Source organism: Aulonocara sp. 'chitande type north' Nkhata Bay, linkage group LG4 (genome assembly GCF_057382095.1).
Source record: "Aulonocara sp. 'chitande type north' Nkhata Bay isolate Kocher_YH1m ecotype deep benthic linkage group LG4, A_spYH_male_GT1.1, whole genome shotgun sequence".
Classification (NCBI taxonomy): domain Eukaryota; kingdom Metazoa; phylum Chordata; class Actinopteri; order Cichliformes; family Cichlidae; genus Aulonocara; species Aulonocara sp. 'chitande type north' Nkhata Bay.
The window spans coordinates 14,701,927-14,724,375 of NC_141347.1; the positions used below are offsets into that span (position 1 = coordinate 14,701,927).

The 22,449-nt window shown below is 40.6% G+C and overlaps 2 protein-coding genes and 1 long non-coding RNA gene across 5 annotated transcripts in view; 2 read left to right on the plus strand and 1 right to left on the minus strand.

Moving 5' to 3' along the window:
- The window catches only part of myo15aa (myosin XVAa), a 50,405-nt gene extending 34,130 nt beyond the window's left edge, over positions 1-16,275 (plus strand). The window contains exons 35-64 of the mRNA XM_086288639.1: positions 2,819-2,883; positions 4,100-4,237; positions 4,348-4,408; positions 5,270-5,417; positions 5,514-5,607; positions 5,737-5,857; positions 5,963-6,078; positions 6,198-6,257; positions 6,522-6,597; positions 6,710-6,825; positions 6,924-7,042; positions 7,256-7,397; positions 8,956-9,067; positions 9,175-9,249; positions 9,402-9,604; positions 9,871-9,995; positions 10,121-10,184; positions 10,314-10,386; positions 10,578-10,651; positions 10,754-10,836; positions 10,932-11,062; positions 11,143-11,237; positions 11,545-11,622; positions 11,769-11,865; positions 11,983-12,143; positions 12,410-12,543; positions 13,727-13,860; positions 14,234-14,367; positions 14,661-14,801; positions 15,481-16,275. Coding sequence (XP_086144765.1) covers positions 2,819-2,883; positions 4,100-4,237; positions 4,348-4,408; positions 5,270-5,417; positions 5,514-5,607; positions 5,737-5,857; positions 5,963-6,078; positions 6,198-6,257; positions 6,522-6,597; positions 6,710-6,825; positions 6,924-7,042; positions 7,256-7,397; positions 8,956-9,067; positions 9,175-9,249; positions 9,402-9,604; positions 9,871-9,995; positions 10,121-10,184; positions 10,314-10,386; positions 10,578-10,651; positions 10,754-10,836; positions 10,932-11,062; positions 11,143-11,237; positions 11,545-11,622; positions 11,769-11,865; positions 11,983-12,143; positions 12,410-12,543; positions 13,727-13,860; positions 14,234-14,367; positions 14,661-14,801; positions 15,481-15,582 — 3,272 coding nt within the window. The 3' untranslated portion in view covers positions 15,583-16,275. The remainder of the gene's footprint in view (positions 1-2,818; positions 2,884-4,099; positions 4,238-4,347; positions 4,409-5,269; positions 5,418-5,513; positions 5,608-5,736; positions 5,858-5,962; positions 6,079-6,197; positions 6,258-6,521; positions 6,598-6,709; positions 6,826-6,923; positions 7,043-7,255; positions 7,398-8,955; positions 9,068-9,174; positions 9,250-9,401; positions 9,605-9,870; positions 9,996-10,120; positions 10,185-10,313; positions 10,387-10,577; positions 10,652-10,753; positions 10,837-10,931; positions 11,063-11,142; positions 11,238-11,544; positions 11,623-11,768; positions 11,866-11,982; positions 12,144-12,409; positions 12,544-13,726; positions 13,861-14,233; positions 14,368-14,660; positions 14,802-15,480) is intronic.
- LOC147332197 (uncharacterized) lies at positions 10,525-17,389 on the minus strand. 2 transcript variants are annotated; one of them, XR_015128782.1, is made up of 4 exons: positions 16,777-17,389; positions 15,391-15,576; positions 14,177-14,349; positions 10,525-11,600 (listed from the first exon to the last, which is right to left on the minus strand). It is a non-coding gene; the product is annotated as an uncharacterized LOC147332197 (long non-coding RNA). The 2 variants fall into 2 exon arrangements; XR_015128783.1 differs by having other exon boundaries at positions 10,525-11,620.
- The window catches only part of llgl1 (LLGL scribble cell polarity complex component 1), a 34,116-nt gene continuing 28,553 nt past the window's right edge, over positions 16,887-22,449 (plus strand). Inside the window, exons 1-2 of one of the 2 annotated variants that reach the window (XM_086288643.1) lie at positions 16,887-17,252; positions 21,179-21,276. In XM_086288643.1, coding sequence (XP_086144769.1) covers positions 17,172-17,252; positions 21,179-21,276 — 179 coding nt within the window. In that variant the 5' untranslated portion in view covers positions 16,887-17,171. The remainder of the gene's footprint in view (positions 17,253-21,178; positions 21,277-22,449) is intronic. The other variant, XM_086288642.1, reaches the window with a different exon arrangement.

Below are 22,449 nucleotides of genomic sequence, written 5' to 3' on the forward strand. Positions count from 1 at the left end.
GATGCTTTATTATCAACCTACTTTCATTCCCATAGTAACAGGCAGACAGAGTATTTCTTTATTGGTATCTTAAAGGCAATGAACAGACCTGAACTTTAAAAGTTTAACTTTGAGCTGTTGGCTGTATTGACTGTCCTCATAGATAATACATTAAAAGCCATTCACTATAACAGGTGACTGTTATTTCTCTTAAACACCAGTCATTACAAATTGATCACTTTCCACACATCTAGTAATGTTAAGTACCTGGTACTATTTTTACTGGCTCTTGTGTGCTCGACTGTAAAATTCCAGAATTTTTATTTATTATTTTACCTTCACAGTTTCCTCTTTTTTCCCCTCTAATGGACTAATGCCAGGCTTACGGCACTGAGCAAAACTCACATAGTGACAGTGCCAACATGCTGATGTTACACTGGTTTGATGTTTATCATCAGCAAGCATGTTTGCTTTACTTCTAAAGCAGGGTATTGGACAAATTGAGATTTTGACCTGACATGTGTTCAAAACGCAAATCTAAAAAGAGGAAACCATACAGTATCAAACAGCACATACTGTAGAGAAATATTGGACTTTTAAGACCAACACTGATAACAATATTTGGTGATTTAAAAATCTGATATCCTGATATATCACCAATGCTTTTTTTCCCCCTTTCAGACACATGAACAAACAGATTTCCCTAGCGCTTGCTTATTTACTTGCTTGCATATTTCCTGAGTCTGATTGGATAAACTGGTTGTTATGCTTATGGTGTTTCAAACATGTGTGTTGCCCTCTGCTGGACGACCTAAACAACGTCAACTCCCAGGACACGATTGAAGCATGTTTCACCTGTCTTTACTTTTTTGTTACATTCTCATTTGTCAGCCGTTATGTTATAAGTGTGACAAATAGCTGATATTGGCCAGTAATATCATTCCACTGATGTGCTCTAACAGTTACTACTACTTTACTCAATAGTAAAAATGTTAATTTTACAATGGCTCCAGCGTAAAGCTGAAAAATAAACCGAACATTGGCATGAAACTAATTTCTGAGATTTGTAGAAAGACCCTTTGCAACAGTGTTAATTTTGACAGCAAATTTTGATTTAGTTGTAGTCACAGACTTGACTATGATGTCATTTAGTTTTAGTCGACTAAATAGCTCATGATGAAGTCAAAAGCTGCCCAGCAAATTGGGGAAGTTGGTTGTGTTTTCACTGATGAGATTTGCTCAACACGATTTACAAAGTGTCTTATTTTCCTTGCCATCAAATGTAAAATGTGTACATGTGTCTACTCTTCTCTTCCTCCCAAGCGTTGACATTTTGTCGTGTTTTCATGAGAATCGGGGAGCATGGGAGCTGGTTGTAGTTTCCCTGGGGCGGCTCAGACGTGCGTGTCCAACCTCACAGCACAAGATTAGTTCTGCTTGGATCACTTCCAAACTCGCTTTTCTGTACAACTTAATTAGTTCTGATTGGATCTCGTCTCTCCAGAATGTTTTCATCTTGTTTTTTATTTGTTGAATGCATCAATACATTTTATCATAGCTTTTGTCGTCCTGCATAAGTTTTTATTAAGTTATTGTTCTCATTCGAAAAAACAAGGTTGTTGATGAAAACTATAATTAAAATTATTTTTCAACATAATTAACACGGTTTTTCAAAGCGATAAATACAGCACAAACATCTTCACACCAGCACTGATACAGAGCAGAAAAACATAACAGCTTCTTCATACAAATTGTATGAATACAGAAGTTGTTTGCTCAGCTTTAAGGACTTTTCTTGTCGTAGTCATGTCAGCACCTGCCTGATAACAAAGACACGGAAAGTGCCTCATGGCCTTGAACAGAGTTTACAGTTAGATTTGAACCTGTTGCTTCCCATCTTCACACACGCACACACTTTGTACTCTTTGTACAAGATGTTACAGTCACATACCAGCAGAACACAGAGATTAGAAAAGCTGAAACAGGTTTTCCATTACACACTCAGCAGGATTTGTCTGGGTCAAAGTTGGGGAGTAATAAACACATTAATATTGATGTTCTATGAACCACAGCATCAGTGTGGCTAATAACGACCACTCTGACATATTTTATTTCTGAATCTGAACTTGATCATACCTTGTTTGTCGTAAAATGTGAAATATTTCCCAGTCACTAACAATGTGTGGACTAACTGCCACTTAAGACCTGTCTATCTTCCTTTTCCCTGCCTGCTACTCCTCAAGCTGTGCCAGTGCTTCCAGTAGCAGGAGGAATGATGCCCCCAATCCCTGCTATGCCAATCCCCTCCCACCACCATCATCACGAGCAACATCAACAACAGCAGCAACAACAACAATACCACCAATACAACCGACCCCAACACCCCTACCACCGTCAGCAATCGTTTTCTGCCACCACTCCTTCTAGTCATGTAGCACCCACGCAGTCACCCACTCGCACCCCCGCTGCTGCCCCCGCAGCTACCCCTGCTGTTGATACCGATGTCGCTTCCAATGTGTCTGTTGTCCCGGGTCTGCCTGCGGCGCCCTCACTCCCAGCCACGCCTGTGGTTCCAGGCTTGCCTGTGATGACAGGTGTGCCAGGTAGAATAAAAGGATGTGTGTTAGGTTTTCCAGCATGTTTGGCCTGAAGTGTTTGGGCATGATGGACTCCTTTATTTCTTTTTTCTTTAATTAAAGCCAGTTTCAAGTTTTTTTGTGTTTGTTTTTTATGTGGGGTTGCAAAGTTCATTCGTGTGGTTTGTTTTAAACAGATAATTCTGTTTCTTGTGCTCTTAGTGCAGCAACAACATAACAGTTATATGTTTGTGCTTCTCCAGGATCGGAGCAAGTGGTACTGACTCAGCAGCAACAAGCCATCATCAACCAACAAGCCATCATTCTGGTCTGACATCATTTCTCTGAACAACTCTGATATTAAAACCACTGTTCGTACTGGGCGATACAGTTCTGTGTAAAAGAGAGACTGTGCAACACTTACACCTAATGATTCAGTAGTTTGTAGGAACACATCTAGCAGCAATAACTTGAAGTAATCATTTTCTGTGTGACCGGTTTGTCACATAGTTGTGGAGGAATTTTGGCCCGCTCTTCTTTACAGCGTTGTTTCAGTTCACTGGGGTTTGTTTATGCTTTCTCTTAAGGTCACATCACAGCTTTTCAGTCAGGTTTCACTGGACCATTGCAACACATTGATTCTTTTCTTTTTCAGCCATTCTGTTGTAGATGTGCTGCTATGCTGGGGATCAATGTCCTGTTGAATGACCCGGTTTAGGCCAAGTTTTAGCTGCCTCATGTAGACAGACATCACATTGTATTTTCTTTCTGCACCAAAAATATGACACAACAATCTAGTTTTTTGTTTGTTGGTTTTTTAGACTTGTTCAGTATATTTCCAACTTACCTAATATTCATATTTAACATGCTAACTGATGGCTGCAGAGGCTTACATGTAGCTAATGGGTGTTTTGCAGTTCTTCTGAGTATTGCACTGTCTGACCTTAACTCGTGAATGCACCAGAGCAGCAAAGCGCCAAAACATCTGATTTTATAGATGTGCTCACACTTGCTGATGATCAGCTAATCCATTACATTTGATTTGCTGCTACTTACCCTCTCAATTTCAATGGAAACATTAATGGTGAACTTTTTTTACAGGACTGCACAGAGTCTTTTTCACATGGCTGTACGAGCAAATGAAGTATGATAAAACTGTCTTTATGCAGTCAAATGCTAAAAAGATAATGCTGCACTCTGAGCCCTTAAACTAATGTTTAAGTGAAAGATACCATAATCAGTACCACTTTCACATTTGTATGTCACAGTACACATGACGCTAAAGGCTGTACTACCAAAATACTTGGATAATCTAAGCAGTTAATTCATTTATTGAGTGAAAATTGACAACTTTACAAATGTACCACATTACTTTACTGACTCCTGACATCAAATGTCTTGCCTAAACAAATGATATCAAGTTACAAATTGACACAGTTAACCTAAACATTAAGTTAAACCATAAAAGATGAATATGTTTTAAACATAGGTATAAACTGTTGTTTACTAAATATTGAATATATGTTGGATTGTTTGTGTTGCAGGCCCAGCAGATGACGATGCAGGCCATAGCAATCCAGCAGCAAATGTTGTCTTCTTTCCCCCCAGCTGCTCCAGCCCCACAGTCACCACCCTCATACTATCACGCGCACTCACAACAGCGCTCACGCACAGCCAGTCCTGTGAGTAAACACACACGCTGCTGTGTTGATGTAACGTTCAATACACTTTATGCATGCAAATCTGAAATATAATCTTGAAGCCGTATCACTTATTGTTGTTTTTCCTGCAGACCAAAGAGAGTGAGGCGTCTCTGCACAAGCCAAGCGCTGCCGCTGTTCAACGGAAAACGAGTATGTGGTACACTTGCTGTGCGGTTTCTGAATCAAAAAAGAGTGGAAATAAAAATATTGGTGCATTGCAGCATAGTGATTTGTGGTTGGAAAGCCCACTGCAATAATTGAACATGCAGAATTGAGTAACTGTCCTTAAATAAGTATATGATTATCACTTTAAGGATTTCTCCCTGTGTGTCATGAGTCGCTGTGTGGCAGGCAGGAGTTGGACCCAAAATGCAGGCACTCAGGCATGAGGTTTAAACACAAAAAAACTGAGCTTTATTTGCTGGCAGGGGAAAGTCATAAAAAAGCAACCTAAACTAAACTGGAAACTCATAAACAAACCTCACAGTGAGCCACAGGGAGATCCACACAGCATGAGGGACAACGCAACACTGACTCAGAGAAACACAGGGTTTAAATACACTGGGAAGTAACGAGGGGAATGAGACACAGAAGGAGAGCACAGCTGGGGGAAATCAGAACTGACGAGACAAGGAAGCGTAAACTGAACACACTGAGATAAGACAGAGACCTTCAAAGTAAAACAGGAAACACATAACACAGACTGAACAAAAGACACAGACTCACATGCAGGCACTACAACAGAGGGAACAGAGACGTGGGACCAAGGCAGACACAGACACTGACTGGACACGGGGATATAGCGGACAGGGGAGACAGCAACTAAGGATTACACAGAGACAAACCATAAGACATGACTCTAACAAAGAAACCAAAGACTAGAAATGATAAATAATATATAAACTCAAAACCCTGGTTCAACGACCCAGGCATCCTAACACTGTGGCTACAGGGGTTAGGGATAAACCCTGAACAAACCGGGTTCGTGTGTAATCAAACTTTTTATTCCAGGTCCATTACGTGGCCCCCCTCCTGAGGATGTGGTCCGCTCCACTGTGAGTAACACTGAGCACTTGGACCCCAGCCATGATATTAAAGACATTATCAAACAGCACCAGCCTGAAGGCACAACATCTTCCTCTGGATCTCCCACGCAAAGGTTAACACACACACACACACACACGATGATGTGAGATATTGACGACTGTCATACTCTGTGGTATTTAATCTGTTCTGACTACTGTGGTGTGTGTAGGAGAAGTGATGGAAAGTTGTTTGGAAAGAAGCCAGACCCTCATGATGAAGCGATGGAGATCCTTAAAGATCAAATGGCAAACCCACCACAACCGGTATCCTAACTCCACACCTACCACACACACACACACACACACACACACACACACACACACACACACACACACACACACACACACACACACACACGGCAAAACAATATCTAACCATTTTCCATATCTCAGACTCACAGAAAGACTTCGTCCGCCCAATCTAAAGAAGACAGGGGACACAAGACTAGCCAGAAAGCCAAGCCTCGCCCCCAAGGGCCATCTAGCTCCAACATAAGCCCCGCCCCTCCTCCAGGTAAATTTACACTGTAGAAATACCTGTGAATAAGCTCCAGATTAGACTGATACAGGTGTGTATTGTTCATGATATAAATAAATAAATGAATGTTCTTGCTTCCAGTCTCCAGAGAGTTGCCAGTTGAGGAGGAGATCATTCAGACTCAGCTCCACAGCAGAACCAGTGATGAATATTACACTTATTCCAACGTCCCGTGGAAACTCTACATGAGGAAAGAGGTTTGTTTTTACCTCAGTTTTTTTTTAGCTAAGTACAAAAAATGGAGCTGTAAACCCCAACGTCAATATAATCATTTACATAAAAATACAGTTTATTTATGTCTGTCCTCCATTTACAGGTTTTTTATCCTAAAGAGAACTTGAACAATCCACTGATCCTGGATCTGATCTTCAGACAGGTTGGTTTATAAATCCAATAACTGTCAATATTCATCATCTTTATTTATTTTGCTTTTATGCAATTCTTTGTGTAAACTTGTGTAAATTATCATAGAGACCTCAGGGTGTCTTCCAGCTGGTCTAGTTAACAGTAATTATGGCAGTAGTTCAGATGGTCATGATTCATTAATATTAAAATGCTAAAATAGTGTCTGTGATGTAGTTATTTTTCACTCCAAGTGTTTCCCATTAGCACATTCCTATTCCTGGCTGTGTCTTCCCAGATTGTACATGACACCTTTTCTGAGGCTTGCATACGCATCACGCAGGAGGAGAGACAGAAGATGAAAGACCTGTTGGGTATGAAACTAGCATGCATGCTTTAAGGTTTATGACTTACTTGCATCTATGTGACGCTCTCTGTTGGTTCTCAGGAGTTCAAACCTTTACTGATCCTCTGTTTCTGTGACAGCGGAGAACAAGGTGGATCAGGTTTCAGGAACATACAATGAGAACGTGAAGAAGAAGGTGGTCACCGTGGCTAGAGACGAATGGGAGATCTACTTCTCTCGCCTCTTTCCAGCCTCTGTGAGCTGTTGTTTTGCTTGGCATAGATAAACTGAATTAATAAATAGTTTCATGTGTTTATATTGTGGTGTGTGTATATGGTTGTGTGTGTTTTCCAGGGCAGTGTCGGGACAGGTGTGCAGGTGTTGTCCGTGTCTCATAAAGGTATCAAGCTGCTGAAGATGGTGAAGAGCAGCTCTTCTGCTTCAGACTACTTCAGAGTGCTGAGGCCTTACAGGTGAGTCTCATACAACATATTCCTGTTAAAAAACCCTGTAAGTTAGATTGTTTTAAATGCATTTTCTTGTTTTAAAAACACAAATCAGATGCTAAAAAGAAGATCTGGCCATAGATCTTATTTAACTTTCTGTGTATACATGTCAAATGCCTGATTGCTTTGAACTATGACTTTAAGTTGACTTCCTGGTTTGGCGTATCACTTCCTTTGCAGCTATTCAGACATCCTGTTTGTGTCGATTCCATCTAAGAACATGCTTGAGTTCAACCTGACTAATGAGAAGCTGATCTTGTTCTCCGCCAAAGCCCCGCACGTCAAGCATATGACCGACTACTTCCTCACAGAGCTTAAGAAGGTCAGAGGAATGTTGTCAGTGTCTGCGTGTGACGAAGTGTGAATTATGAATGGATGAGTTTTTGTAATGCACACTGATTGGCACAATTAAATTAGATAACATTACTGTGTAAAAAAAACTCATATAATTTTTTTTTAATATATGTATGCATGGGCTTTACTCCATGTCCTCTTTGATTTGAGTGTTTTTTTATTAACTTTCTATTTATTTATTTTTTTACTTTAAAAAGATGAAATTTCAGGTGTAATCCAAATTTATACTGATGCCATAACATTGACATCTAAGCGCGTTCACAGGGTGTGTAGTGCTCTTTATCCACGTGTGAAACTGGCTCAGTTTTCAGTGTCTTAAAATTATGTGCAAAAATAATTTTTTTTAATATTTTGCTTCCAAGAAGCCAGACTTTCTTGTATTTTTTTTAAAGTGGTTTTGAGCAATACTTTTAGAGTTTTTCTTTGGACATTTTCTTCTTTTTCCCTCATTTTCACTCCTTGTACCTGACCATTTTCAGAGGAATTTTTTGTTTTGTTTGTTAAGCCACTTAACACTGACCTCTGAAACATTCAAGCACCAAAAAAGGCGCCTGAGTCAAAGGATAAGTCTGTATTTTGTCTACATGTGACACACAACTTAGCAAAAAAAAAAACAACAACAACAAAAAAACCAAACAGGCACTTTGTTTCTAGCAGCCTGTAAAAAAAAAAAAAAAATGAAAATCCCCATTTCTGGAGCTGGATCTTCAAAAAATTCCAAAGACAACAGACATGAAATAGCAATTAGCAATTTTACACCAAACAGGTCCTTCCCAAAGAGCTGCTAGCTGAAACCTGGGTGTATACCGGCATGGTGTGCAGTGTGTCCTGACACGTGACCTCATCAGAAATGGTTTGAGTGGAAGCCATTCTTAAGGAACGGAAACGGGGAGAAAAGACTGAAGTGTGCCAAATAACCCAAGAAGTGGACTAAAAGTCAGTGACAACAGGTGTTATGCACTGATGAATCCACATTTCAAATGATCGGTTCAAATCATCATCAGTATGTACGGAGGAGGAGGTCGGGAGAGATGTACAACACTGAGCGTCTCCAGCCATCTAAAGCATGGTGGAGGCGCCGTCATGGTTTGGAGCTGCAGACTACTTAAACAAAGCTTGCCTGATGATTTCAGGCTGTGCTGAAGAATAAAAATGGTCACACAAATCCTGTATTTCTTGTATGCTTGCACATGTTTCAATAAATCAATGTACATATTTCCCATTTTCTTTGTAAAATACAAAACCATGAAGTGTGGCTTAAGACTTTTATACAGTACTGTATTATATGGCACTTTAACTATAAAATATCACTACCTTTATTTCTTTATTTTTTACTTATGGAGATGTGATCAGTACGCAGGAATAACTATTTAAGTTTATAAACTTTAAAACAAACCTACAGTGAGTAGCGCTGACAAACCCATGAATTCAAAGTGGACATTAAGCAGTGAGTGAGGAAAGGGATTTTCTTGGCACAAATGTTCTTTGGCTCTCTGCTGGATGTCAGCGTGCCCTGTCTTTGTCAGGACTCGGAGTATGTGGTGGCAGTGAGGAACTACATCACTGAGGACAGGACTCAGCTCAACTTCCACAAAGGCGACATCATCAGACTCCAGCACATGGACGGACTGGAGGCTGGTGAGATACAGGAACAATCCAACACTGAAAATTGTCACAGTGATAGATCTGCGTTCTGCCTCTGAATTATTTCACAGTGCCCATTTCATTGTGTGGTTGTATCTCAGGTAAACGTTATGGCTGCATTGTGAGGAAGAAGGTGATGCTTCTGGAGGAGCTAAAGAGAAACACCACTGAGTTTGGTGCGTGTGGCGTGACCTTTCTTATTCTAGCTTTCTTCTAACATTTTGGAGTTTATTTATGTTGGTTGTGTGACGCAAAATATTTACGACATTGAAGAGTCTCTATTTTGTGTGCAACCTTTTACTTATTTTGTGTGTGTGCATGTGTGTAGGCTGGCGGTTCGGCGCCGTGTATGGAAAGTCTGGAGTGTTCCCCAGCGAGTTCATCCGTCCTGTGGCTGCTCCGGACTTCTTGGTCCTGCCTCCTGAACGCGTGGAGCCCCGAGACCGGCAGGGACGAGTCGCTGCCTCTGCTGCTGTTGCCGTTGCGATGGGCTCAGCTGTAGCTGCTCATGAGCTCGACCTCTCTACCGAGGTGCTAACTGCATTTTTTTACTCTTTTTTTCTGCTTTTTCAAGCTCCCCACTGTCAGAATAATAGATTAAAGGCTAGTGTAACCTACAGAGCTCAACATGAAAAGTACCCTTACATTATGGTATTAGCCAGTGTTTATACAGCATACATTGGAATGCTTTGGTTAGCAGAAATGGAAATATTTTTTAGATAATTACACTGTTGGTGCTCCCAGTAAGTGGCACTCTTGCTTTTGCTCCTCATGCTGTGGATTTGTGTGTGTCTCAGGTAGTGAATGAGATCTATGGAGACAGCCTGGGTGTCGAACTGGACGACCTGCCTCTGCACAGCAGCCAGTACCACATGGTTGAGTTTGCCAAGAAGTACTTCCGAGAAGCGCAGAGGAACAGGAGGTCAGACACACACATGTGCAGTGTCAAAAACAAAAAAGAGTTAGAAGGGTTCAATGTAAAGCTAAAATTTGCACTTACGGTGATAAATAAATAACCAAGAGTTGATTGTCTGCTTTTCCCCACAGTGATCAGAAAGCGAAAAAGGGGAAGGAGCTCAGGGACCCTGCTGACATGGTCAAATTCTCCAAGGTAATTCAAATCACAATCATGTCTCTGTGTTCAAATATATAGGATATGTTTCTCTGTGCCTGTGCACAGACATCTAAAATGTTTTTCTTGCCATCGTGTTCTGGTTTAACATCTTGTTTCTCTTTCTAGTCTCCAATCCAGGAGTCACTGATCGACTTCTCAGACAGTGGGATGAACCGAGTGGCTGCTGACATCTTCTTAGGTGAGAGCAGAGTGTGGAAACGAAAAGAAACATAGGAGGTTGAAGCAGAAGATAGCAGCATAAAATACGCATATATTTCGTGTTTCTTTGTGTTTATTTTTAGTTTATTTTTAGTATAAAAGCATTAATGTGCTTTAAACGAAATACATCCGAAAAGATGTGGTCCAGCTCCTTCTGTTTCTTTTGCCCAGCTATAATGAAGTTTATGGGAGACTTCCCAATGAAAGGCCAGACCGAGCAGGACCTGGTCACCACTATATTAAAGGTATGCTTACATCAGCAAATTGTCTATCCATTGTAATACTAAGACGAGGTCTGTGTGTGTGATTTTATGTTTTTCTTCATGCATGTGCTTAAACAAATCTAGTTAAGTGGTGACCATGGCCTGATGAAGGATGAAGCCTACTGCCACGTGATGAAACAAGTTACTGTCAACACCAGCTCCAAACCGTAAGGCTTCCAGCGCTCGCTTGTTCTTAAAGAGCGGTGACATGATCGTGGAGAGGCTTTAATCTGTGGCTGTGTGCGCGCTTCTCTGTGTGCAGGGACAGCTGTCAGAGAGGATGGCGGCTGATGTATATTCTCACATCTTTCCATCGGTGCTCTGATGTTATGAAGCCGTTTCTGTTGACGTTTCTCCAGGATGCATGTGCCAGCCCTGGTTTGCAATACCAAGGTGGGCATCGTGTTCATCAGTCCATCTCTTTTGATCTTCACTGGTCTAAAGTGTTTACTAGCTGCTCTTCCAATTGACAGGTATTGCCAAGGCATGCGAGCAGAATCTGAGGAGGACTTTTCAGTATGGCGGGCGTGTGCAGTATCCCAACAGCATGGAACTCAAAGCAATGATGGTTAGTTTGTAAATAAGCTACACAGTGTTCCTTTGTGGCTTGAAATATGTCAAAATTGTAGGGATTGCTAACATTTATTAACTTAAAGTGTCAACAGGTGTTTAAAAATACGGAAAAACAATCGGGATAGTCCTGTATAGTCTCCTTTATCAGGTAGATCAGGCCGTGCTAATTAATCTACAGCGATATCTTTCATATTGTGGTGTCTGTCTGTCATGTTCAGATGTGACTTTGCTACATGACTTCTCAGTAACAGCTGTGGATAGCAGTGTGTGACGTTTCCCTCTGATTTGTTGTCCGTGTACAGGCCGGGCGTAGCTCCAAGAGACAGCTGTTCCTGCTCCCAGGTGGCATCGAAAGGCACTTAAAAATCAAGACATGCTCTGTGAGTGGAAAACACACACACACACACACACACACACACACACACACACACACACACACACACACAGAATGGCTGCAGTCTCTAAATGTAAAACACAGATGCCGAATTTGTAGCCTGTAGTGGCATATTTGCTTTTTCCTTATCAGGTTGCTTTGGATGTGATCGAGGAGCTTTGCTTTGAGATGGGACTCCAAAGAATGGAGGCACTGGATGAACATGCCGTCTTTCTGGTCACACACAAGGGTAACAAGGATCTCTTGTTTTAGTGGAGCTCTAAAATGCTAACATTTCCTTTTGCCGAGTTAGATATTGTTACACGTTTTGGATAATAGATGGTTACTAAAGTGTCTTTCTGTGTAGGTCAGAATGTACGTCCCCTGAACAAGCGAGAGTACATCCTGGACATCGCTACAGAGGCCGAGCCCGTGGATGCCAACTACAGTCTTTGGTTCAGACGGGTTATATGGAGTCTAGCTCTCAAACTTGACAATGAACTTTATGTCACCATGCACTATAACCAGGTATAAATCTCATTTCACAGAGCTGTAGATTGAAGCAGTCCTGAAATTTTAGCTCACGTGCTAAAAATTTGTGACATCCTAATATTTCATTGGATAGCTGACATCTTTTTTTTTGTGGCCACATACGTCATCACCACCTGATGAGGGGTTTTTTTTTTTGTGGTCGGGCGGTGTGCATAGAAGTACATCTTGTTTCGTCTTCTCATCAGTTGATATTTGTCATAGAAACAAGACGGACTAATGCACATTGTGCATCTCTTTTCAAGGTGTTGCCAGACTACCTGAAGGCCTTGCTGAGTGTGGTTCCTCAGGGTAAGCCCAGTGAACAGCATCTGCAGCAGATTACCAGGCTGGCTGCCCTACAGCATCGTGCCAAAGACACCATCTACCTCCCCACCCTGTAAATATATCCATTTGTTGTTGGAAACCTTTTGCATGCTAATGTACCAACTCACACTTGCATATCAATTACTTTTGGGCAAGTTACTAGTGATACAAGGGACAAATTAAAGGTAGGTTTATGTTGATTTTTTGTCACCCATCATATCTAATCGTATCTATGCAATCAACATGTGACTGAAGTGCAGACTTTTAGCTTTAATTCAAACGGTTTAATGAAAGTGTTCCATTAACTTTTTAGGAATTAAATTGATTCAAAGTGATTTAAATTAAAGTTATCTAAAGAAACCAGTGATTGAGACTTTTAGTAGCTTAATTTTTTCCAAACAGTAAGACATGGCTGACTTACAGAAGAGCACGTTTGGCCCAGATATCCCTTTTCTACTATTTCTGATATTGTGGCTATATCACAAAGGGCTGAGAAGGTTGCTGCTGCATCCAGGGACTAAGTTAGTTACCTAAGGGTTTTATATAACAACACTCTTTAAAATGTAGTAAGACAATAATAGTAGACCCAGGACTGAACCTTGGGGAAACCTACAGGTTGGAGAAGCAGTGGAAGAGAATGTACGGTATCCCTGAGAGGTCAAACGTACTGCAACGTAAAAGAACACAAATAGAAAAATGTTCCAAAAGCACACAAAACACAATGAAAATTCATCAGGTTAGACCATTACATGGTATGTTGAACAACTAATATAAAACATTCATCTACAGTGTTATATGTATCATTCAATTACAACTTTACTTCCTCACAACAGCTACAAATCCTCAGGTTCTGTGTCTCAGTCGAATCCTGTGGATGTCTCTGTTTCTCTCATTTCCACAGCTGTTCTGTAAGATTTTCTGCTAAAAAAACACTTTTGTTGTGTTTTGGGAGCTTTTTTCCCCCAACTTCCACTGTGCTATTTATCTTTTTATTTTTTATTTTTGCTTTACATCTGTTGTGTGTTTCTTTTTTAATTTCATTGTGCATTTTTGTGTTTTTATGTGCTTTTGTAGCATTTTTGTATTTTTCTGGCCTTTTCTTATGCTGCAGTCTTTTTGACCTCTCAGGGCCACCATACTCTGCTTTGCACATTGTCGGCTTGCACAGAAAAATACACCTAACATGCACATGTATAATTTGATCTGCTGTCTCTCAATTACACCTTGTTCCCTCTTTGTGTGTGCGTGTGTGTTAGCCGTGAGGTGCAGGAGTGTATCCCTCCGCAGTTCTACAGCAAACAGGGTTCACAGCAGTGGCTGAACATGACAACACAACACATGCAGCAGGTCCAGCCCTTAAACCCACACCAGGCCCGTGCGCAGTTCCTTGGTAAGACAACAGTTCTTTGTGAGTGTGAAAGATACTCACAATTTGGCCATTTAACTTTTACATATGTCCTATAATATTAATAACTTTTGTATTGTTAATAGCAAAGCCCATTGCATGTTCTGTCACAATTCTATTAGGATAAACATCTGAAACATCTGGTAAACAAAAAAAAGGCTTATTCTGATCCCAAATAGCAGTTCTAAGTTGATATGAGTGCAGCAAGGTGTCTTCTTAGAGCATTTTTGTTGGACCAGTGGGAAAGAAAATGTTCAAAAGCACGCTGAGTTGTCGCGACATTTTCTGTAAACATCTTTACCTCGCAATTTGAATGCGGCAGCTTATCAGAAGTGAGCTTTGGTGTGTTTTTGCCCAGGTCTGGTCAGTGCCTTCCCCATGTTTGGCTCCTCCTTCTTCTACATCCAGAGTTCTGGCTCTTCGTCCGTCCACGCCCCATGCATCCTGGCTGTTAATCTGAACGGGCTTCATTTTCTTAACAAGGACACACATGTGAGTCAAACAAGCATTTTACCCTTTTACTGATCTATTGTGATTGAAAAATACAAAAAAGGCAGGAATTTTATTATATTTCAACAAAGCTTTTGGCTCCCCCTCTTGGTTATGGTGTTTACTGGCTCTCCCATCCATCATTTTTTAATAAAATCTAAATTACAAATAAAAAAAAAATCTGTGCAAGAGAAAATATAACCTTTAAAACTTGAGATATTTAATTTTATATTTTATGTCTGTGTGTCCCCTGAATGCCTATTTATATGCACATTGGTGTGTTTGTGTGTGATTAGGAGACTATGGTGCGTTTTCCTCTGAAGGAGATTCAATCAACTCGCACTCAGAGGCCAACATCTGGCTCCAGTTACCCATATGTGGAGATCATGATAGGAGACCTGCTTAACCAGCGTGTCACACAGCTGCAGCTGGAGCAGGTGGGTGTATAAGACATAGATGGAAGATTTAGATGTGTGTGTGTAACAGTGTCTGTATTTACAGTGACACATTTCTGCAGTCAACATGTGACTGAGGTGCAGACTTTTAGCTTTAATTCAAGGTGTTTAATGAAAGTGTTGCATCAACTTTTAAGGAATTAAAGTGATTTTTATACGCAGTACCCCATTTGCGAAAATCTTTCGCAGTCAACGACAGCTTGAAGTCTACAACCCAGGGTCATCACCAAATGCTTAGTTTTCTCTCTTGAGATGCTCCCCCAGGCTTTTACTCCAACCACATTCAGTTGCTGCTTATTTGTGGGTCTCTGCCTTCAGTTTTGCATTTGAAAACTGAAGAGCATGCTTTATTGGTTTCAGAAAGATATCCCATTTCTTTGCCTTGAGAAACTTTTGGGTTGCTTTTGCAGTTAATGTGTTATAATCTGCAGTTTGAATCTGCATCAATCTGAAAGTCTGGACTTCAATCAAATATTGATTCATTTGAAATTCACTCTGATGGTGTACACAAGAAAAATTACAAAAGGAAAAAGTGTCCACAAACTTTTGCCCCTTTCGCCCCTAACTGTACCACTGAGCAGTCTATATTCACTCTTCATCTTAAGTCCAGTGTTGTTTCTTTAAGGGTCTAAATGATGTTATGCTATATGATGTTTTCCAGGGCCTGGAGCTTTGCCGAGTCATCGCCATGCACGTGGAGAACATGCTGTCAGTCAGAGAGAAGAGACTCACATTGCCACCAAGTGAAATCACCCTCCTATAGCACAAACACGAGGATGACATATACATAGAAATCACAGTTTATGCCTTAAAAATGTACTCTACCTCTATTCGTAAGACAGGTTATTTTTGTATGTAAAGGCACTGTTATGTAAGTTGATAACTTGTTTATTGTGATGATTTTGAAAAAGTGCTTTTCCATTATGGCCATGAAAATGTTATTTTTTCTTAATTGATCAGCTGTTTTCTTAATGAATGATTTGGCACATAAAATGTCATTCATGTCAGTCACATTCTAGTTTTAGGAGAAACTTGAATGAATGCCTTAATCTTTAATGTTTATAGTTTTACATAATCATCCAGAAATGTTTAAGATCTTGTCCAATATAACTATAAGGGTTAATGTCTCCTTGTTTCCATGCCCCCTCTTTAGAAGAATAGCATGATTTGCTTTGTTCTTGGGACAACATTAATTTAGTGTAATGGTGGCGCCAGTTTATTGCTGTATAACAAACAAACCCTTATAACCTCATCTTGGTTTTGACATTAATGGAAACTTTTGGTTTGATAGGATAAAGAACTTTTTCTGACACATCTCTTATTCTCTGCTTTGCCAAGGGGCAAAGTCTTTTTGGCACATAAGCTTTGAGGCCACATCACTAAGAGTTTGCACTAACTTAAATATTTTATTTTTACAATAAATTTTTTTGCAAATAGCAGTTTTACATAATTATTGCATGTGAATAATAAATTAAAGCTTTAGTATAACAGTAGTGGTGTGTGAGTACTTTATTTTTTAGCAAATACACAGCAATGTATATGAGTTAGGTGGAATTAAAGAGTATGGAAAATCATTGGTGAATACAATACTACTAAAAAAAAAACCCAATTAGTAAAATATAATTAAAATAAAATATATGCTAATTATAACCTTCAATTAATGGTCAGAGTTACCATTCTTTTCATGTTTTTCTTCCTAAACAGGACGTATAATCATGTTTGAAGTAGTCATTCAAACATGATTGAATCTGTCTGCTTACATTATTTATCTTAAACCCAGTTTTTGACATCTTAAAAAAACAAATTTACAATAGTTAAGGTAAAATATTTACATTTTCTCCACAGTTTCGAGTGAGAAAAGTTAGCCGTTATTGGCTATTTAATCTCTGGCCGTTCCATTTTGTTTAAAGGAACTCCCAGTTGTCGCAGTGTACAAACTCAAGCAGCTGGGACATACCGCCGGTGTATCCTGTGCTACAAACCGAGCATCCGTCTCGCGAGCCCTTGGTTGTGTAGGCGTTGCTGAGTAATTGCTCGCAGATTTCCTCGTCCCTATTGGTTACCAATAACGGGATCCGTGTGAACCGGGAAGAGGAGGGAAGGGAGGGGGGCTGCTGTGGTCAAACCCACCAGGACCTAAACAGCACCAGGAGGGAGAGGAGGGAGGAGAGCCGCAGCAGAGGCAGTAGTGTTGTACCCCCGCTTTCAGCCTGCATGGGCTAGTCCGTTAGCTAGCTTAGCATCTTCCGACTGCGCCGAACCGCCTCTAGTCCCGCCGAGAAGCTCGGGTTGATACCTCCGTGTTACCCTCTCTGTCCCCTCGGTCCTGCCTCCCCCGTGACCGGCTTGAAGATGATGAAGTTTAGGTTTCGTCGGCAGGGCACCGACCCGCAGAGAGAGAAGATAAAACAGGAGCTTTTCGCCTTCAACAAGGTAAAGTAACGGGACAAGAGGAAAGAGAGGGAGATGGTATTCCTCCTCTCGCCTGGTTCCCCTAAACTAACAGACTTATTTTTTAAGTATGGATATATAAAAAAGCCAGTACTTTGCAGCTGAAGTCCGGCCACTCCTCTTGCGCTTGCTGTTTTCTGTCCTACTTCGCGGACAGAAAAACAGATTAGCTGTGAAGTGTTTGCAGGGCGCTTTGTTGATGTGTGTTTAGTAGCTGTTGAGTTGTTTTCACGGCGTGTTAATTACCCCTCACCCAAACCAGGACCTCGCTCAAAGTGAGCACCGAGCAGCAATCAAGGAAAACTGTAGCGCTAATATTGCTGTAATTAACCAGCAACAGAGGATTGTGTGGGTGTTGGGGATTATCAGCATGCAGATTAACGGGATTAAATTACAATACATGCTTTTCCAGCAGTTTGATGCTTCGTGTGGTGTGACCCATCTGTCATGCAATGAGCAGGGGTGTCTCTCAGCGTGATGGCACTTTTTACTCCTCTCGTCTGGTTTTAGTAGAAGCTGCCAGAACTCTGCGAGCAGGTTTTTTTTTTTTTTTAAATCTCTGCTGCTTTTTGTTATGCAGAGTCCTCATACCCCTTGTTCCAGTTCTTGGGGGTCTTTGGGTGCAGCCACGAGTGTCAGGTTTCATGCTGGCATCACATCCACATGGATATGAACCAGTTCATGTACAGTAAATCTGAGCGTCCTGTGGTAACATTCAGTGGTGGTGATAGTGGGTTTCCCCTCTGGACAGTCAATGTAAGAGCTCATTTCAGTTCCACTTTCAGTATAAGCTGAATCTTGTCACCCAGATCACTGTTGCTCCGCCGGTGGGAACATAAAAGCAGCTTGCACCACCCAGATCTGTGGAATGTACTGATAATTCTGCATATCCAGTGTCAGCTGTAGTAACTTACCTAACAGGTTGTTTCTAAGCTCATACTGAGCACTGCAGTGGCCTTGAACTCAGGTTAGATGAAGGCATGGTCTGCATGCTGTGTCTCAGAAAGTGTCCCAGAGAGCCGGGCTGTCTGAACCTTTTAAATGTTAAAAGAATCAAGTTTGTCCTGCACGCTGGATGTGATAGTGACATTAACCCTTCTCAGCAGGATTGTTTAGGACTGCGGTGCAAACAACACGATGATGACTGATGATCGTTAAGAATCAGCACTACAGTAGATTTATTTCTCCAGAATTAAGTACTTCAAGTCTGAAGTAAAAAGAGTCCTCTTTTAAGCCATTTTAGCAAATGAAAGAATAAGTAATATAAAAAAACACGAACCAGCGCATGTCCTGGAAAATATTAATCAGCCTTTCGTGGCTCCTAGAGTCGTACTTGCATGACCTTGCAGACTTGGGTAACCTCAGTTGTCTGAGTAGCATGAATGAGATTGCTCACTGTGGCCAGCACAGTGACATGAGCGCTTTGACAAACTGTCCTTACACCATCCCGCCTCAGTATCTGCATTCCAGTCGAGGCCCTCATTGAGTTTGCCATTGAACGGTTTTAGATTGTGGCTTTCCTTAGAGCCACAGCAAATAGTCGATTTGTCAGCTGGTGGATCTGACTGAAAATTAATCAGCAAGCATGTCTTTTGGTAATAGAATGATCAGGTGTTTGTTTTGTTCATTTAATTTAGTTATGGGATAAAACAACTCTCACAAATTTGAAAGTAATTGCTCTTGTTAACTTCTCAAAAATGAGGTGTGATCAGTTATTGTTTTTTTTTTTTTCTTTGTTTTTCTGTTACTTATTCCTGATGATATCCTATGTGGAAGTAAGCTTTTGTGTGAATGTGGCTCAGGCGGGCAAAAACTCCAGAGCAATCAGTTTGACATCATTGTTGCCGTTACACAGCTATCAGAAATGTGTTGACGAGAGTGATTTAACGAGAGTTGGTGTAGTGCCGAGTCATATCTGATAAATATATTTTGTATTATGTCTAACCAAACGAGACATCTGAGAGAATCGCCCACTAGATAAATGCCTTTGTGGTAGGAGAGTACAGTTAGGGCCATTATTTGTTGGACAAAGACATCATTTTCTGTTGTAGTTTTTCTTCCATACACCATCACAGAGGATTTAAAATCAAACAACCGGGATGTGGTTGAAGTGCAGACTTTCAGGGTCATTTTAATAGGTTCAACAAAAGTGCTGCGTTAACTATTTAGAATTCACAGCCATATTTTTCACAGTCATCCATTTTTAGAGACTGAAAATAAATTGGAAAAAAAATGAGGGATTTAAGGAATCCATGGAGATCATGAAATGCTACGTTTCCCACCATGAGACGCTCTCCTCGGCCTCTGCTGCAGCCAGCTTCAGTTCCTGCTTGTTCAAGGGTCTTCCTTCAGTAACTAAAATGACATGCTCTGTTGGGATGAGATCAGTTGATATTTATTTTTCCTTGACAAACTCTTGGGATGCTTTTGCAGTCTGCTTTGGGTCATTAACTGTCTTCACTGTGAAGTACCATCTGGTCAGTTTTCAGCTAGATCTGAGCAGAGGCTCTGGTCCTGTACATGTCACAGTTCATCCTGCTGTTTCTGTCAGACTAGACTGTGGCGATGATGCACCTCCCTTCCAAAGGAGTGTTCTTGTTGCTCGGTTAGATGTTGAAAGTAGTTCTGTCATGAAACATTTTAGTTGTCTTCTGTGGTCTTTGAGGCCTTTCGACTTTTCTAAGTATGTGTCAGATTGTTTGGTCACTTCTAAAGTTTTTGCTGTTTCTCTAATTGGTTTATTTTACTTTTTCAGCTTTCTCCTTCACTTGCACTGACATCTCTATTCATCTCTTACCCATAATTCCAATAAACAGGTACCAAATGGGACATCAACTACTGATCTTTTATCTGCTATTTTGTTATGGAATAATGAGGGAACAGGCTTCACCTGCCCATCCAATTAATTTGGACTCTCTGAAAATGAGGGACTGTGTATAAAACTTACTGTAATTCATAAACAGTTAATGCAACACTTTTGTTAAACGCCTTGAAAAGAAAACTGAAAGTCTACACTTGAATCATATCTTCTTTGAGTTGTAAAGAGGCCAAAGCTGCAAAAATGTTGTCTTTGTTCAAATACTTACAGACCTCACAGTTTTTAGGTGGGGAGACACTTAAACAGCTTATGTTCATGTTAGCCAAATGATGATTCTTTGTTTGAATCTCTGATGAAAGTCCATGGACTGTTTGTTTTGCTGTAACACACACACACACACACACACACACACACACACACACACTTTTGTAATGTTTGGCAGCAGCTGCCAGACTGTCACAGACGTTGTCTCTCTTCAGGAGGGTTGTTTTGATGTGACTGTGTTTGTGTGATAGAGACAGATCGCACTGCACCGGCACTTTAAAGACAGAAGGAGTTAATGTTTTACGTTATGTCTGAGTTCAAGCAAACAGCCAGGCTCAGTTTTTTCAGTTAGCCATGCCGAAACCTCGAAGACCTCCACAACCTGTTTTTAAACCAGTTTTAGGTGTCTCTCTACTGGTTTCTGTTCCCTTTTTCTTTGTTGACATAAACACTTCTCCAGCTGTCTCACCATCTCCTGACATGGGCTTGGAGAGAAAAAAGCTGAAATTTTATTTCAACCCAATTTAACAAGGTCTGCAGCACATTACAATAAAGCAATGCTGCTGCCATCAGTACTTTTTAAACTACTTTCCTGTAACTTTATTAAGGGAGTCCTCCCTTTTAGACGCCTCGCTGACTATATTCAGCGAGTCTGATGAGCAGAAAATGACACGCAAACTCTCAGACAGAACTGGGTGCATTTATGGAGGAAAGTCTGGAAAAATAAATGCAAGTGTACTTGTTGTTGTATTTCTTGTGGCATTTGATAAATCTGTCTCATCAGTTTGTCTTCTCTACCCTTTCTCTGCCTGGCTTTCTCTCACAGACTGTGGAGCATGGGTTCCCCCATCAGCCCAGTGCTTTGGCCTTTGACCCCAAGTTGCAGCTCATGGCCATCGGGACAAAGTCAGGAGCCATCAAAATGTATCCTTCTGTCAGTGAGCTCATGCATCTGCAGAAGTTGTTTTGGGGGCTTGGTAAGGATTGACATTTTCAAATAAGAAACAACAGCATCACACTTTTTAAATGAATACATCGCATTAGACTAGATTAACAGATCATATTGTAGTCCAAGTCTCAAAGTGGTCATGCTGTATTAGTCAAGGCATGCATACTACAAGTGATCTAACACAAAGCTGAGGTGACTGACTTGTGTTTGTGTCAAACAGATTATAATTTATCATATTTTAGGTTGTGTCATGAAGCTGATAAAGATTTTGGGGACAGGAAAAGATCTAGGAGTACCTCGGATAAGATTACAGAGACTGTTTCTTTTTCACTGCTGTCAGTTTACATCTTTTGAAGTGCTGCTCTGCTTATCTCGCTGCAGTGCAGATACCGTTTTGCTTTAGCTGTGGGTTTGTGGCAGAAGTGTTTCATGGATGTGTCTTTTTTTTCATGCTCTTTAGTGAAAATGCACATGTTGTGGGATGACAGCTAGTCATTCTTTCAGCTGCTGTTATTACACCAGGTCTACAGTGATCATACTCTTCATTGCTTTTCAATAGAACTATATCTTATGGTCTGTCTTTCTCAAGCTCCACTTTTTTTTTTTTTTTTTCTTTTTTTTTTAAATGTGGAGGAATGTCTGATCAGTCGGGATTTGCAGAAGAGCTGTTTACATAACATCAGTTTGGTAGAAGTGTGTGTGGGTGGGTGGGTGGGTGGACCAGTGTGTCTCTAGATTTTCATGTTCCATGTTTTTGTTTTTTTTGTTTTTTTTAAGTTGTGACATTAGTCACATATATTTACCACGCCAACTGTGTTTCTAGAAAGAAGCCTACAGGTCAAACAACACTGCAGCATCACTTAGAGTTAAAAACTGTCTAAATTCTTTCATCTTTAATAAAACGATCAGCATTGCTGCTTTACCAGGTGTAACTATAAAGTTTAACTTCCAGGCATCCATGAAAACAAAAGTTATTACATTTAACGGAGTTAGAAGTTAGCAGGAAGCTAGCGGAAGTTAGCTCGCTAGTTTCGCTAGTTACCTAAGCATGATATAGCATGTTCTGACGGAGAGATTTCTGAAAAAAATCAAACGTACAGCTCTGCTATCACTTCCAACATAAATGAAGACAGGAAACTAAACAGCAG